This window comes from Hypanus sabinus, chromosome 9 (genome assembly GCF_030144855.1).
Source record: "Hypanus sabinus isolate sHypSab1 chromosome 9, sHypSab1.hap1, whole genome shotgun sequence".
In the NCBI taxonomy this organism is placed as follows: domain Eukaryota; kingdom Metazoa; phylum Chordata; class Chondrichthyes; order Myliobatiformes; family Dasyatidae; genus Hypanus; species Hypanus sabinus.
In genome coordinates, this window is record NC_082714.1 from 32,301,033 (window position 1) to 32,316,765 (window position 15,733).

The following is a 15,733-nucleotide window of genomic DNA, read 5'->3' on the forward strand; positions in this document are numbered from 1 at the left end:
ATTATCATGGCTTAATTTCACATGCATTTAAGACCATAAACTCAGATCATTTCATAATTTGAATTTGATTAGAAAAATATACATCCTCACTTCCTTGGTGCTAAGCTGTTGGGAATTTAGGAACAGGAGTAGCCCATTCAAACAATCAAGCTCACTTCACTATTCAATTATATTAGCCTGATTCCATCTACCTGGTTTTACATCTTGTCTTATGATGTTTTACTTAAAGAGCTTGGGTTTGAAAGCTCTACAGGCACTGCGACCACAGTTCTTCAGGGTTAGAATTCTAACTTTCCAAGTTTTATGTGGAAAACTGCTTCCTGAATTGTCTCCTATTTTAGTGGAAATATAGAGATATAGAACATAGAAACAAGCCTTTTTACCCACCACATTATTGCAATCATTGAGTACCCATCTGTACTGATCACGATCCTATTTATCAGCACTTGATCTGTGGCCTTGCCAATTCCATTTCTCATGTAGATATTTTATAAATGTTTGTGTTCTGCTTTCTTATAATTTGTTCCACCACTGGAATCAGGAGTTTGTGCAGCTCTCATTTGAATGTTTGGTGTTGTCTCAGATTCATCATTCATGGTTAAGATGGTTAATTTTGCCTTCTGCTAACCTTTCTCCAAAATGTATGCGTTGCTCCTTTTGTGGTTCAATGGTGTGAAGCCAAGAAATATATTGAATATTGATTTATAAATCAGATCTTGATGCAGGGTTTTGACCCAAAATATCAGCAGGTCCTTTCCTCTCTTTAGCAGATATTTTCTCATTCCAAATTCCAGCATCAGCAGTCTCCTGTGGCTCCATGAATTTTCTGATGGCAGATTCTAAAGTCTTTCTTTGGTATCAATTCAGTGACCTTCCAGACACTCATTAGTTTGCAATCCTGTACTCCTCTCTATACATACTGTACACGTCAAATATAATTTGTCCTGCCAATTGTAACACTGTTGTTTAGAACTGTGATCAAATATTATATGGACTGTCATATATTCAAGTCAGATATTACATGGAGCATCATCTTCCTACTTAGAATACGAACACACTGGCACCTAGATTTTTTTTTTTTGTTGATGTCTTTATATATCTCAATAATACATTCATCATGCTGTCAGATAATCCTTGTTAATCACCAGACAATATGTTTTTCTTTGAAACTTAGTCACGTCACATCTGGTTGTTTGAGAAAATGAGCATTTTACTTACAATTCCTCACTGCAGCTATGAATACTAAAATTAAAAGTTTATTCAGAACTTATCTAGGAATATGAAGGTTGATACAATCCTTCAGTCACCAGCATTCAGGCTGAGCTAACCCAATGTTATTTTGACTGCTTACTTCACTTTGATATTGTGTGCACAGGGCAGAAAATCACACATCTACTGAATCAATCTTTAATGATGTCCTTTGTGATATTGAATTGTGATTCTGATACTTGCTTGAACTTTGTTAAACCAATAAACATGTACTTGCTTTAACAGAAACCAAAAAATACCCTCAAGAACATCTTAAAGAAATTTAGCCATGCAGTTTGAAATCACAGATTGAAAATTGAAGTGATTGAAATGTTCAGTCACATTTTTATTTATTACTTAGTTATTGAAATACAGCACAGAATGGGCCCTTCTGGAAAAAAAAATCATTGGACTCTGGCATGGTGCCAGAGGACTGGAAAATTGCAAATGTCACTCCACTATTTAAGAAAGGAGGAAGGCAGCAGAAAGGAAATTATAGACCAGTTAGCCTGACATCAGTGGTTGGGAAGATGTTAGAGTCAATTGTTTAGGATGAGGTTATGGAGTACTTCACCACAAGATACAGGACAAGATAGTACAAAGTTAGCATTGTTCCTTCAGGGCATATCCTGCCTGATGAACCTGTGGGAATTCTTAGAGGAGATTACAAGTTGGATAGATAAAGGCGATGCAGTGGATGTTGTATATTTGGACTTTCAGAAGGCCTTTGACAAGGTGTCACACATGAGGCTGCTTACCAAGTTAAGAGTCGGAGGTATTACAAGGAAGTTACCATTGTGGTTAAAGAATTGGCTGATTGGTAGGAGGTGGGGAGTGGAAATAAAAGGATCCTTTTCCTGTTGGCTGCCAGTGGCTAGTGGTGTTCTGCAAGGGTTGGAGTTGGGACCACTTCTTTTTATGCTGTATATAAATGATTTAGATGATGGAATAGATGGTTTTGTTGCCAAATTTGCAGATGATACGAAGACTGGTGGAAGAGCAGGTAGCATTGAGGAAACAGGGAAGCTGCAGAAGGACTTAGACATTAGGAGAATGGATAAGAAAGTGGCAAATAAAATACAATGTTGGAAAATTCATGGTCATGCACTTTGGTAGTAGAAATAAATGTGCAGATTATTCTCTAAACGAGGAGAAAATCCAAAAAATCTGAGATGCAAAGTGACTTTGAAGACCTTGAGAAGAACAACCTAAAGGTTAACTTGCAGGTTTAATCGGTGGTGAGGAAGGCAAATGCCATGTTAGCATTCATTTCAAGATGCCCAAAATACAAGAGCAAGGATGTGATGCTGAGGCTTTATAAGGCACTGGTGATGCCTCACCTTGAGTATTGTGAACAGTATTGGGTCCCTCATCTTAGAAAATGAACATCCAGAGGTTGTTCACAAAGATATAAAAGAGTATGCTCTTTTTTTGCATAATGGAGATTTGATTGCAGGGTGACCAAAGCTGGGATTTAAATATTCCAGGATATTTAATATTTAAGAAAGACAGTTGAAAAGAAGAAAAAGTGGGCAGTGTAACACTGTTAAAACCGGAGGAGATCAGTACAGTAGAGAGAAATTAACTTGGTGATGTAGAAGTTGAATCAATTTAGGTTAAGCTAAGAAATAACAAAAGGAAGTAAATATTGTGGGAAATTATTTATAGACCATAAAATAGTACTTGTAATATTGGACATGAAAACAATTGGAAAATCCAAATTGTGTGTAATGTGGTAATGAACTATTTACAGGGTATTTTGACCTACATAAGACCTACATAATCTGTATTAAGGAGTAAGATGATTTCAAGAAGCTACATGAGATTCTTTTCTACATCAATACATTGAGGAAAATGGTTATTTTGAAGTTAATTGTGTGAATTTAAAAAGAGTTCATTGAAAATCTTGTTTTGTGATTAGCATTTTAGGGAATTGGTTTCTCTGTCAGCATTTGCACTGTGGAATAGTTACAATCTCTGTATTTATGTGGGGAGTGATGCTGGGAAGAGATTCATAATAACATCTAGAACTGTGCAGAAGTGGGAGAAGGCTCATTTTGCACTGGTTTTGTGCACAGGAGCAGCTTAATTGTGGGTTATGTGTTTAGATGGAATCTATGAGTTTAATAAGCTACACTGATTATCCCAAGGTAGGGCAAATGCTATAAAGTGCCAAGTAAATGCAACCAGAAAGGAGGATTGCTCCTTCCATTAGGCACTGCACACCTGTACAGTTACAGAATTGAATCAGTTGTGATAATTAAATGCTGTGCTGGGAGGATGTTTGAATTCATTAAGGCTATATAAAAAGAAATATTGAATAACCTGTGAACGCCAGACATTAATTAGCTTTCTGAAAGCTGATAATTGCACTTAATTTGTTTGAATTGAGTTACACAGTGAATCATAGTTTGACTTGTTTGGAGGAACTTCAAGATGGGGCCGGTGACCGTTTTGACACTGTCACCAGCTGGGAAACTGCTGCATGTCCTCATAGGCAGGGGGTCTTTCTTTTTTTCCCAAGCTCAGCTTTCTAACATGGCAGTAGAAACTTCTGGAGGTAAACGAGTTTGGAGTAAGATAAACTTCCAACCAATATTCTTTGGTTAGCTTCTTGTTGTAAACTGGAGCCAGTCTTAAGTTATTGATGTAAATAACCAGCAGTAATAAGTCTGAAGTTAAAAGGAAAGTTTTGTAAATAAACACACTGTTAACAGAGCAGTTGCTGACCCGGAGCACCTGAACTGACTCCTCAAGTATTGCAGTGTTGGAAAATGGAGTTATTTAATTTGGCTTCTTTCAAACCAAACATGCTGGCTTATTGATTGAGTTCAAGGAAGCTTGCAGACCAGATTGATATTATCACTTAGCACATCAAATAGCTGATAAGCTAATTGTCAGTAGTTCTTTCAGCTTCACAGCATTAATTGTGGGTATCTGGGAACTGTGTCTCCTGATGCTTTTAGACCGTTGGTGTAAAAAGGTGTCTGAAGAAAAAAAACACCTGTGTGTGAAGTCACCTAAGTGGCACAAGAACATTGTAAACATAGAGAGAAGTCAGGTTTATTAGGAATGGTTAAGGAACATCAAGAGGAATGACAGAAACAAGGAGTGAACTAGAATCCGTTCCTCTGCCTTCAATTTCTGCGATGGATAATTAATTTATTGAGTCTCCTGGGTTTGTAGCTAGCCGTCATTAGCTAAGGAGCCAAAGATATGCCTGGGTGATGAAAATCAGGGATGCTAATGAGATCATTAGACTTGAAGTAACACTGAAATCCCAGAAGTTTTTTTAAATTAAAGTCAATTACAGGGATGGAAATTAAACTTTTAGATCTTGAAGCTAAAAGAATTTAAAAGTCATGATGATGCTAGATTCAGAACCATTTGGTAAGTCAGGTTTGTTATATGCAAATATACAAATTAGAAACAGAGAAACATAGAAAACCTACAGAGCAATACAGGCCCTTTGGCCCACAAAATTGTGCTGAACATGTCCTTACCTGGGATTACCCATAGGCCTCTATTTTTCTGAGCTCCATATATCTGTCCAGGAGTCTCTTAAAAGACCCTATTGTATCTGCTTTCATCACTGTCGCCAGCAGCCCATTCCACGCACAAATTGGGTGGAGGGAGAAATTACCAGGCTGGAGGCTCCTCCATCTGCTGGAACTAGCTCTCACCCTCAACAATTTGTCTTTTGGTTCCTCTCATTTTCAAACAATCAAAGAAAATTACCCGACTTAAATAATGTGATAAATATCGTCAAATCGGCAGAATATAAGTAATATTCATGAGTGGAATTGTTAGTTAGTATTGTCAATGAGACCTACTAATAAAGTCTTAACAAACAACAACAGAAATGTCTTTAAATAAATATAATTCTCCTGACCAAGACTGTTGAGGGTACAGGCAGTTAATGTTGAACGAGATTTGAGTTGTTCTTATTTTATTTCTCTATCCTATTCTGAGTCTGATCTCTCTATCCTTGGACTCCAGCATAGTTCAAGTAAAGCTCATCATAAAAACCTCAGAGGACCTCACTTCATCTTTCATTTAGGCACATTATAGCTTCGACACCCAACAATGAGTTCAACAATTACAGATGAAAAGTGCTGCTTCTATTTTAGTCAAGTTGTGGATGTTGATAATAATTCTCCTGCAGCTATTATGTCTGCTCTAGATCCATCTTTTATTTACATTCAGTGGCCACTTTATTAGCCACCTCCTGTACCTAATAAGGTGGACGCTGAATGTACATTTGTGGTCTTCTGCTACCGTAACCCATCCACTTCAAGGTTCGACGCGTTGTGCATTCGGAGATTCTCTTGTGCATACCACTGCTGTAATGCATGGTTATTTGAGTTACTGTCACCTTCCTGTCAGCTTGAACCAGTCTGACCATTCTCCTTTATCTTCCCTCATTAACAAGGCATTTTTGTCCACAGGACTGCCACTTACTGGATGTTTTCTTTTTGTTTTTCGCACCATTCTCTTTAAACCCTAGAGACGGTAGTTCATGAAAATCTCAGAAGACCAACTGTTTCTGAGACAGTCCCGTATGGCATTATCAAGCATTCTATGGTCAAAGTCAATTAGATCACATTTCTTTCCCATTCTAATGTTTGGTCTGAACAACAGCTGAGCCTCTTGACCATGTCTGCATTCTTTTATACATTGAGTTTCTGCGACGTGATTGGCTGATTAGATATTTGCTTTGATGAACCCGTGTACTAATAGTCACTGTATTTCCTTCTCCCAGTATCACTTCCAAATACCTTGCACCATCATTCTTTTGGTCATTAGGATCATTTCCACCTTCACTCTATCAAGGACCTGTGATGATATTCCCTTTCTCTTTAGTTCTGCAATATATAGTGAATGTGTGATATCAGGTGTGGTGGTAGATGCAGATACATTAGGGATATTTAAAGAACCCTTAGATAGGCACATGAGTGACAGAAAAATGGAGGGTTACGTAGGAGGGAAGGGTTAGATTGTTCTTAAAGTATGTTAAAAATTCGACACAATATCATGTGCCTGTACTGTGCTGTAATATTCTGTGTTAATGCCTAAATTTATTACAATCGGCATGAAATATTATTTTTTTCTTTCTCCCCAGAATTTTAAGCCTTTTTTCTTTATTTCAGATTTGCAGGATTTATCTATGTTCCAAACTTTAGTTAGCCCTCATTACTACTGAATGTTTCAATGAATGCTCATCAGTATTTTTTGTTTCATTCCCATTTATATATTCAAACCTATGAAGCAAACACAGGAGTAAATAACAATCTGTTCAAACCATCTCAAATTCACTCTGCTGTATATCCATATTAACCTTTCACCACTTTGTAAGTGCTCATCCCTCTCTATCTTGAAGAAAAGATCAGAAGACTGCTTCTACTGCCCCTCGAGGAAGGTAGTTACAAAGATACATGACCTACTTTGTGAGAAAGTAAAATTGCATCGTGATGTTTTAAAAGGGCACTTCCTCATTTATAAAATAGTGATGCCTAGTTCCAGATTCTCCTACGAGAGGAAATATCCTCTTTACAATCACCCCGTAAAAACCAGTAGGATCTTATAATCAAGCTCTCTCAATCTCTGTCTCTTGCTCTTCTAAGTTACCACTTGGGATATAAACCCAGCTGGTACAGTGTTTCCTCATGAGACAGCCCACCAAATCAAGGGAATAGTCCAATAAATCTTCTCTAAAATGCTCCCAATTCATTAATATTGTTATAATGAGAGAAAATACTGTACACAGCTCTCCAGATGTGGAAGTATAGCTCTTTGGCCCACAGTGTTATGCTGACCTTTTACCCACTCACGATCAATCTAATACAGTCCATAACCCTCCGTTTTTCTTTCATCCATCTGCCTATCTAAGAGCCTTTTAAATGTCCCTATTGTATCAACGACTGCCACAAACTCCAGCTGTGCATTCCACTCTCTGTGTAAAAAGCATACCTCTGACATCTCCCTTAAATGTCCTCCAGTTACCTTCAATGGATATCTTCTGATATCAGGCGTTGGCTCCCTGGGAAAAATGTGTTGGGTGTCCACTCTATCAATGGCTCTCATGATCTTATATACCTGCACTGTTGCCTCCAAGGGGAAAAGTCCTAACTTGCTCAACCTTTCCTCATAAGACATGTTCTCTAATCCAGGCAGCATCCTAGTAAAATCTCCTTTACATCCTCTCTAATATTTCCATATCCTTCCTATAATGAGGCAACCAGATTTGAACACAAATAACATTTCTACTTCATTTAAATTTCCCAGCAATAAATTATAACATTCTTTCCTAATTACTTGATGCACAAAAACCCCTTAAATTTTGCATATAACAAATTGTAGAAATTTAACAATGTAATAAAAATTAACAGGATCTCCTGCTAGCAAACACAGTAAGTTTTGAAAAAGAAAACCATATGGTTAGTATTGGCTTCCCTCCACTTCCAGAATATAAAAAAAAAACAAAATTGAAACAATATCTGTTGAGAACCTGTGGTTTTGCCAAGATTAAATGTTCTCATTCAGAAAATCTTGTTTAGAATGATCACTAAAAAATACTAATGGATCGATCAATGACCTTGTTCATTTTCCTTACTCCTCTTTAGTGATTACTCTACAACAAATGATGTTCTTCCATCTAGCATTCCGATCAATACTGGTTGCTTAATGGGTGACCTGTATGCTTCAGCTTGTCTAATCAAGCAGAGCTTACTTTTGATTGACTGCATTCTGACAGAAGTGATTGACTGGTTTCTGAGCAACACACACAAAACGCTAGAGGAACTCACAAGGTTAGGTTGCATCTGTGGCAACGAATGAACAGTTTTGGGACGAGACCCTTCTGGTTTCTGACTTTCCTCACTATCCACGGCAGCTGGTAGTTAGTAGTTACCACTAAACCAGAAAATAGCAGTTACTAGCATGATACAAAAAGTTCAAAGTTCAAAAGTTCAAAGTTAAATTTATTATCAGAGTACTTACAAGTCAGCATATACAACCCAGAGATTCTTTTTCCTGGGGTCATACCTGGCAAATCTATAGAACAGTAAACTGGATCAATAAACAACAAACTGTGCAAATACAAATATAAATAAATAGCAATAAATAATAAGCATGAAATAACAAAATAAAGAGACCTTAAAGTGAGACCATCAGTTGTGGGAACACCAGAAATAGAATGAGTGTAGTATCCCCTTTTGTTCAATAGCCTGATGGTTGAGGGGTAGTAAGTGTTCTTGAACCTGGTGGTGTGAATCCTGAAACACCTGTACCTTCTACCTGATGGAAACAAGGAAAATAGAGCATGGCCTGGTTAGTGAGGATCTTTGATGATGGATGTTGTTTTTCTACAGCAATGTTTCATGTAGATGTGCTTAGTGGTTGAAAGGACTTTACCCGTGATGTACTGGGTTGAATCCACTTCCTTTTGTAGGATTTTCTGCTCAAAGGCATTGATGTTCCCAATGCAGCCAATCAGCATACTTTCCACCACACATCTCTCGAAGTTTGCCAAGGGTTTAGATGTCAGCCGAATCTCTGCAGACTCCTGAGGAAGTAGAGGTGCTGTCGTGCTTTCTTTGCAATTATATTTATAAGATGGGTCCAGGACAGGTCGACTGAGACAGTGACACCCTGGAATTTAAAGTTACATCTAATCTTCCAGTGAGTACTGGCTCGTGGACCTCTGGTTTCCTTCTCCTTAATTCTACAGTCAGTTCCTTTGTCTTGCTGACATTGTGTGAAAGGTTGTTTTCATGACACCACTAAATTTTCAATAAATTTTCAATTCATCACCGCCTTTGATGCGGCCCACAACAGTGGTGTCATCAGCAAACTTGTATATGGTGTTGGAGCTGTTCTTAGCCACACAGCCATAGTTATAAAGCGAGTAGAGAAGGTCGCTAAGAACACATCCCTGTGGTGCTCCTGTGCTGAAGGAGATTGTGGAGGAGGTGATTTTGCCAATCCCAACTGACTGGGGTCTGTCTGCAAGTGAGGAAATCCAGGATCTAATTACACAAGGGGGTATTGAGGCCCAGGTCTTGGTATTTTCTAATTGATTTTAAGGGGATAATGGTATTGAATGCTGAGCTCTATCTGATAAAGAGAACCCTGATGTATACATCTTTGCTCTCTAGATGTTCCAAGGTTGCATGAAGAGCCAATGAGATGGCTCCAGACAGCTCCAGCTCCAGACCTGTTGCTTCCGTTGGCAAATTGGAGCAGATCAAATTTGCCACTCAGACAGGAGCTGATATGCTTCCACACCAGCCTCTGAATACACTTCATCACTGTGGATGCAAGTGCTACTGGGTGATAGTCATTTAGACAGGTTACCGTGCTCTACTTTGGCACTGGTTTAATTGAAACCTGCTTGAAGCAGGTGGGTACCACACACTGCTGGAGCAAGATGTTGAAGATAACCTTGAATACATCAGCACAGATCTTCAGTATTTGACCAGGTACTCTGGACTGATGCTTTCCTTGGATAAACTCTCTTGAAGAAAGCCTGCATGATACTGAGGCCAAAGCATCATCAGGAGACATGGGGGTGGGTGATGGTTCCTCCCTGTTCTGGAAGTCAAAGCAAGCATTGAGCTGATCTGTAAGTGAAGCTCTGCTGTCTCCTGTGTTACAAGATTTAACTTTGTAGGAGGTTATGGCATTCAAACCCTTGTCAAGCATCCCTTGTTGATTCCAGTCTAGTCCAGAGTCTCCACTACACCTGTGAGATGGCTTTCCAGAGATCATACCAAATGGCATAGTTATATGATCAGTACATACTGAAGTATTTTTTTAAGAGTATCAAACTGTTTCTTATTGCATCATACTGGATATTCATTGGATTTGTATTTATGTAACTATGGTCTATGCAGTTTCTGGGATTTCATTGAATAAGTTCCATGTCTGGAACATTAGATTTGTTCAGATTTTACTGTACTTGCTACTGGCCTTTTGCTATCATAATCCGGATCCCTTTGCATCTCAAAGCTCTGCAATCTCTCATCACTTAGATAGTTTGCTTTTTTGAAGTTTTCCTGATAAAATGGTACATTTCATATTTCCTCATGTTATATTCCTTTTACCAGGTATACAGTATATTTTTGTTATTAGCAAATTTAGCAATCATACCATCCTAATTTTGTGTCATACTTTTAAAATACGAGATTAAAATGATATGTGGTCCCATGCTTACATTTCACATGAAGCAGCAATAAACCATTTGACTGACCATTCAAACAGCTCAGCTTACATTAGTTCATCATGACTTACATTATTATGGATTATATTATGAACTAATTCTATCCCAATTCTCTTGCCACTTATTTCCATTTCCTGTCATTATCCTCTTTTGTTATTCCACTTATCTATTTATCTATTATCATCATATTTTATTGATGTATTTCTCTAAAGACGTTTTATTTAGGTATTGATTTTTTTCTGTCCCTTTCTTTAAGCAAACACACACCAGCCCACGGATTTGGTGTCAGAAATATTTACTTTGCAAAGCAGCCAGACCTCAGCACAGATTGTGTGGTTTCATTCTTTACGGTGTTTCATCTGCAGTCATGCTGCTCACTCTGATTTGCATGTTATTATTTCCCAGCTGCAGTAAAATCACTGGCTGGCACAAAATCACAGCCACAAACTTTGCTTTGCAAACAACTTCAATCAGTTTGCTATAGAACAAGTCAAGTTACTTCACTGTTCCTTTGATTCTTTTCTTACATTTAAGAAGTTATTGTGGAGTCCAACTTCCTGAACAATTCTCGATTCCCACTTCCCACACATTCTTGTTGACTTCCTCTAATCAGAAACCTTCACAGATCACAGTTATATTAGAATGACATTCAGGGTGCTTACAATACTTTACTTAACTGAGGTTCCGCCTCTGTTACTTCCCAGGTCATCCCCACATTCTAAAATTATTAGGTTGCCTGCGTAGTAGTCTTCAGTTCACCCATTGATGAGTTTACCAGATGTTGGAAACCATAGTGAAATGGCATGCTGCTTTTTGGTTGAATTTGTTATCTGAATGAACAGCAATATCTCAAGAAATTAGTTTTGCCAATAATTCTAGTAAGCCTCTGGGGATTAAGGTTTTTCTCCTCTTATTTTGCATAGGACACCATGCAATGGAGGATTCATTAGAAAAATCCTCCTTTCTTCCTGAAGCATGCTTCCTTTTTGTTGCCAAGCATTTGTTTAAATGTTGGCATGTGCACACTGAATGTCCTTCTCCAAAAGTGGTCGAGGAGGACTTCCAGCACCTGCTCAACAATGCCACCTTTCTGAGAGCATGACATCCCTGAGGAAAGCTTAGGCTTCTAGCCAACGCTACTGCAGAGCTGCAACTGATCAGGCTCCTGACCATTGTCCTCACTCGAAATGACAATGCAAACTGGTTCTGACTCTAAGTAACCAGTTTACAAGAAATGTTTCAAGCAATGAACTTCTGAAGGAATGGAATGGTTCAGACAGCATTGTCAGAGGGAAATGGATGGTTGGCACATTGACTCTTCAGGTCAAGACCCTTCATCTGGACTGGTAGAGTAGGGGAAGATAGCCAGTTTAAAGAGATGCGGAAGAGGGAGTGGAGCAAGAGCTCGCAAGTGATAGGTGAATAAAGGTGATGAGGTAAGGAGGAATGATTGGCAGATGGAGTCATGTGGGGGAAGATAAGATGGAAAAAAGTTACAGGGTGGTTGGGAGGCTGAGAGGAGATTGGTGGAGACAAAGACAACAAAGGGATAAAGATGGTAGAGCTGTCCATTTCCTTTTACAGTAGCTACTTGACCCAGTGAATTCCTGCAGCAGTTGGTTTCATTTGCTTCAGATTCGGCCATCTGTAGTTTCTTGTGCCTCTGTGAATTGCTTGTTTTTCCACATCCTTTAGCACAGAATTTATTTATTTATTATTTCTTTTATAAAGATGATATTACATTAATAAATGTTGCATGATCAGTATTCTGAAAAAGAATGACCACAGAGATCATAATTGTGGCTGTATCTAATGAAGGTATCTCACTTTCTGCTTCACCTAGCTTTGGTAACACTTGCTGGAATCAGTGTGTACGTCGGGTATTCTGCAGCAGCGTTCAAGGAAGCCGTCAATCTGTCTGGAAATGACATACTTGAAGATATTAACATCGGGTTTGGATGGTCCTTGGCTCTGGCGTGGATCTCACTCACCGCTGAGGCGTTCACAGGTGTTGCATTCATACTGGCTGCAAAATGGACAGGCATGAAGGAAAGACACGAAGAATCACCATAGAGCTAATTAATATGTTCATGGCTTGCTGGAGCTCAGAACTGAGGTGAAACAAAGGAAAGTAAGAGCAGTCTCCGAAAATAACTGATATAGAAACCATGCAAATCTGGCAAACCGACCTAAATATAATTCTCTCAAAATCAGTATTATTTACAAATAGTTTCAATGCTAAAAGTTTGGAAATAAATATTAGTAGCTGATTTTTTTTAACGAGAACACTCTGCTTTTCAATGCTGCTTAGTAGATGCCGTGTTTCTGCTAATGAGATCAAAATGTCTTTGCAAATAGAACTTTCAGCTGAAAAAGATTACTGTAGCTGCTTTATGCGTGATGACTTTGAGAAAAACATTCTTGGAATTTCAGGTCAAATGATAAGGATTTCTTTTGTACAGAGAACAACTTTTACTGTTACTCCATTCTGTTGTAAATACAGTTGTTTATTGTTAAATAAAAAATACCAAGTCACAAAAGATTTTTGAGCTATATAAGCAATCTTACATGTCTATGGCTAGCAGTATTTACTAGGGCATAAGATGTAATTAGACTGAATATCACAATCCAAGCTTGACTAGGATTTAGCTGTTAGTCGGTTGATAACGCCCCTGTTTTAGAATTGGGGTGTTAAGGGAGCTCAAATACCAGTCCAAAAGCTGGAATTAAGGATCTATATAATGATTATTTTATATGAAGTTTAGAAAGGCTGATTAGAGTTAAAATGAGGCCCTGCTTTTTCTCTTGGGTAAATATAATAGATCCAACACCCTTGCTTTAATATCCAGCATCCTAAACAATAATTACCACATAATTAGCATATTATCCAATCATTATTACATTGCTGTTTGTGGAGAGATTCCTATGTGCAGATCTTGTTCTTTTACTACATTAATACTAGTCAAACTTCAAAACCCTTTAGAGAAGTGCAAGTTGATATATAAATACAAAGCTTTTATTTTTGAATAATCCCTTCTTTAAAGGTTTTAAACGGCCTGAGGAAATGGTAATCAACTCTTAAGTAGTTGACTGCAAGAATGTTAGAGATAAACACATTTCATTCAAAATTGATCTGATAATTAAAGCTAAGCAATTCTTTTTTTTGTGTTTCCATCAATACTTTTCTATTACCTCCATGGATTTTGTTCCATACACAGCTGTTACCTTTCAACATCTTGCTCAAATTTTCAGTATTTATTGAGAGCTCTGAGAGGGACAAAGACTGGATAATTAAACCATGGAGAGTCATAACCGCCATGCTGTCATCACATACACAACTCTGACAGGATTTTATGAAGGATTAAGACTGGCTCTCTGCTCTCTAATTCATTCTGATCCACATCAGTTTCCTATTGTGCTGATTTAGCTTACCACAGCAGCTGATCCAGTCTATGATCTTTCTGCTGACTGCGATTCAGCAGCTCATTGTGCAAAAATGCTGAGCCATTGGTGAAAACCATCTAGTTAATGTTCTAGTAAGTACAGAAAAGGAAGTGAAAAGTTTGCTGTAGACAAATTGGGATTACTTGGAAACACAATAATATTTCATTATTTGATTTATTTTATTATATGTTAATGCTTGCCATTGGATGTTTAGAACAGTGTAGCGGCACTTGTGGTTTGTATGTACAAAATGTTGAAGAAACAGTCTTTTGGGTTCATATTTTATTGCTTATGATAAATAATGTTCTGACCAGTTGTAATACATCAACATTCAAAAGAATAAATAATTGTGACTCCTTGTGAAAACCTTACATTATTAAGTCAAATGGTGCAAGACATTGACAACTTGATTTTAAGAAGTGGGTGCAGTTTTGTCATAAAATCATTGGTCATCCTGAGATGCATTCATCCTAGAGGAAAAGTATTAAGCATTGAAAATATTATTAACTTATTTGTTAAAATGCTCATTAGGTAAATTATATAAGAAATACTCAGCAGGTTAGGTAACATCTGTGAAGAGGGAAAGTGAGTCAATATTTCAAGTCAATGATCCTTCATTCAAACCAAGAAAAATAAGAAATGAAACTTGATTTAAGTTGCAGATATGGGGAGAGGTGTCAAGAACAATGGGAGTGTCTGTGATAGGGTGGGGACCAGTAGAAAGACAGAGACTGATTGCACCGGTGACAGTGGTTGTGCTGGCTCCGGCCTGACTTGAGGTACCAGCCCGTTAGGAATCAGTAACCCCTCATGCGTGTGCATGGCACCCGGTATGGGAGTGTCATGAGGTGTCTGTGTAGGGCTTGGCGTGCACGGTGTCTCGTGAGTATATACATCGGTGAGTATGGGGTTCATAGTCACCGTGGAGTGTTTGGGGTAGGGGTCTGGTGCTCCTGCGGGCACCAGGTCACGGATGGAGACCGTGTCCTCCTGCCCATCAGGTAAGACCATGTAGGCATACTGGGGGTTCGCATGAAGTAGGTGAACACTCTTGACCATTGGGGAGTATTTATTGCTCCTCACATGTTTCCGGAGCAGCACTGGCACCGGGGACGTCAGCCAAGCCGGTAGGGTGGTCCCAGTGGCAGACTTCCTGGGAAAAGGAAAGAGTCGCTCACGAGGGGTGGCATTGGTGGATATGCATAACAGGGAGCGGATGGAGTGGAGTGCCTCGGGGAGGACTTCCTGCCAATGAGAGACCGGCAATCCCTTTGACCTAAGGGCAAAGAGTGTGGCCTTCCACACTGTGGCATTCTTCCTCTCCACCTGTCCATTTCCCCGGGGATTATAGCTCATGGTCCTACTAGTAGCAATATCCCTAGCCAGCAGGTACTGGTGCAGCTCATCACTCATAAACAAGGACCCTCTATCACTGTGGATATAGCAGGGATATCTGAACAGAGTGAAGAGCTGGCGCAGGGCTTTTATGACGGATGTGGCTGTGGTATCGGGGCAGGGGATGGCAAAGGGGAACTACGAGTACTCATCGATGATGTTGAGCAAGTAGACATTGCGGTCGGTGGAGGGAAGGGGGCCCTTAAAGTCAACACTTAGTCGCTCAAAGGGGCGGGTGGCCTTGCTAAGTTGTGCCTTTTCAGGACGGTAGAAGTGCTGTTTGCACTCAGCGCAGACTTGACAGTCCCTGGTCATCGTCCTGATTTCCTCAAGGGAGTAAGGCAGGTTTCGGGCTTTCACAAAATGGTAAAGTCGGGTGACCCCCGGGTGGCAAAGATCTGCATGGAGGGCGTATAGCCAGTTGAG

At 39.0% G+C, this 15,733-nt stretch overlaps 1 protein-coding gene across 1 annotated transcript in view; it reads left to right on the plus strand.

Annotated features, from left to right (window-relative positions):
* LOC132398806 (transmembrane protein 114) overlaps nt 1-12,634 on the plus strand; it is a 93,176-nt gene extending 80,542 nt beyond the window's left edge. Inside the window, exon 4 of the mRNA XM_059978650.1 lies at nt 12,312-12,634. Coding sequence (XP_059834633.1) covers nt 12,312-12,541 — 230 coding nt within the window. The 3' untranslated portion in view covers nt 12,542-12,634. The remainder of the gene's footprint in view (nt 1-12,311) is intronic.
* The last annotated feature ends 3,099 nt before the right edge of the window (nt 12,635-15,733 follow it).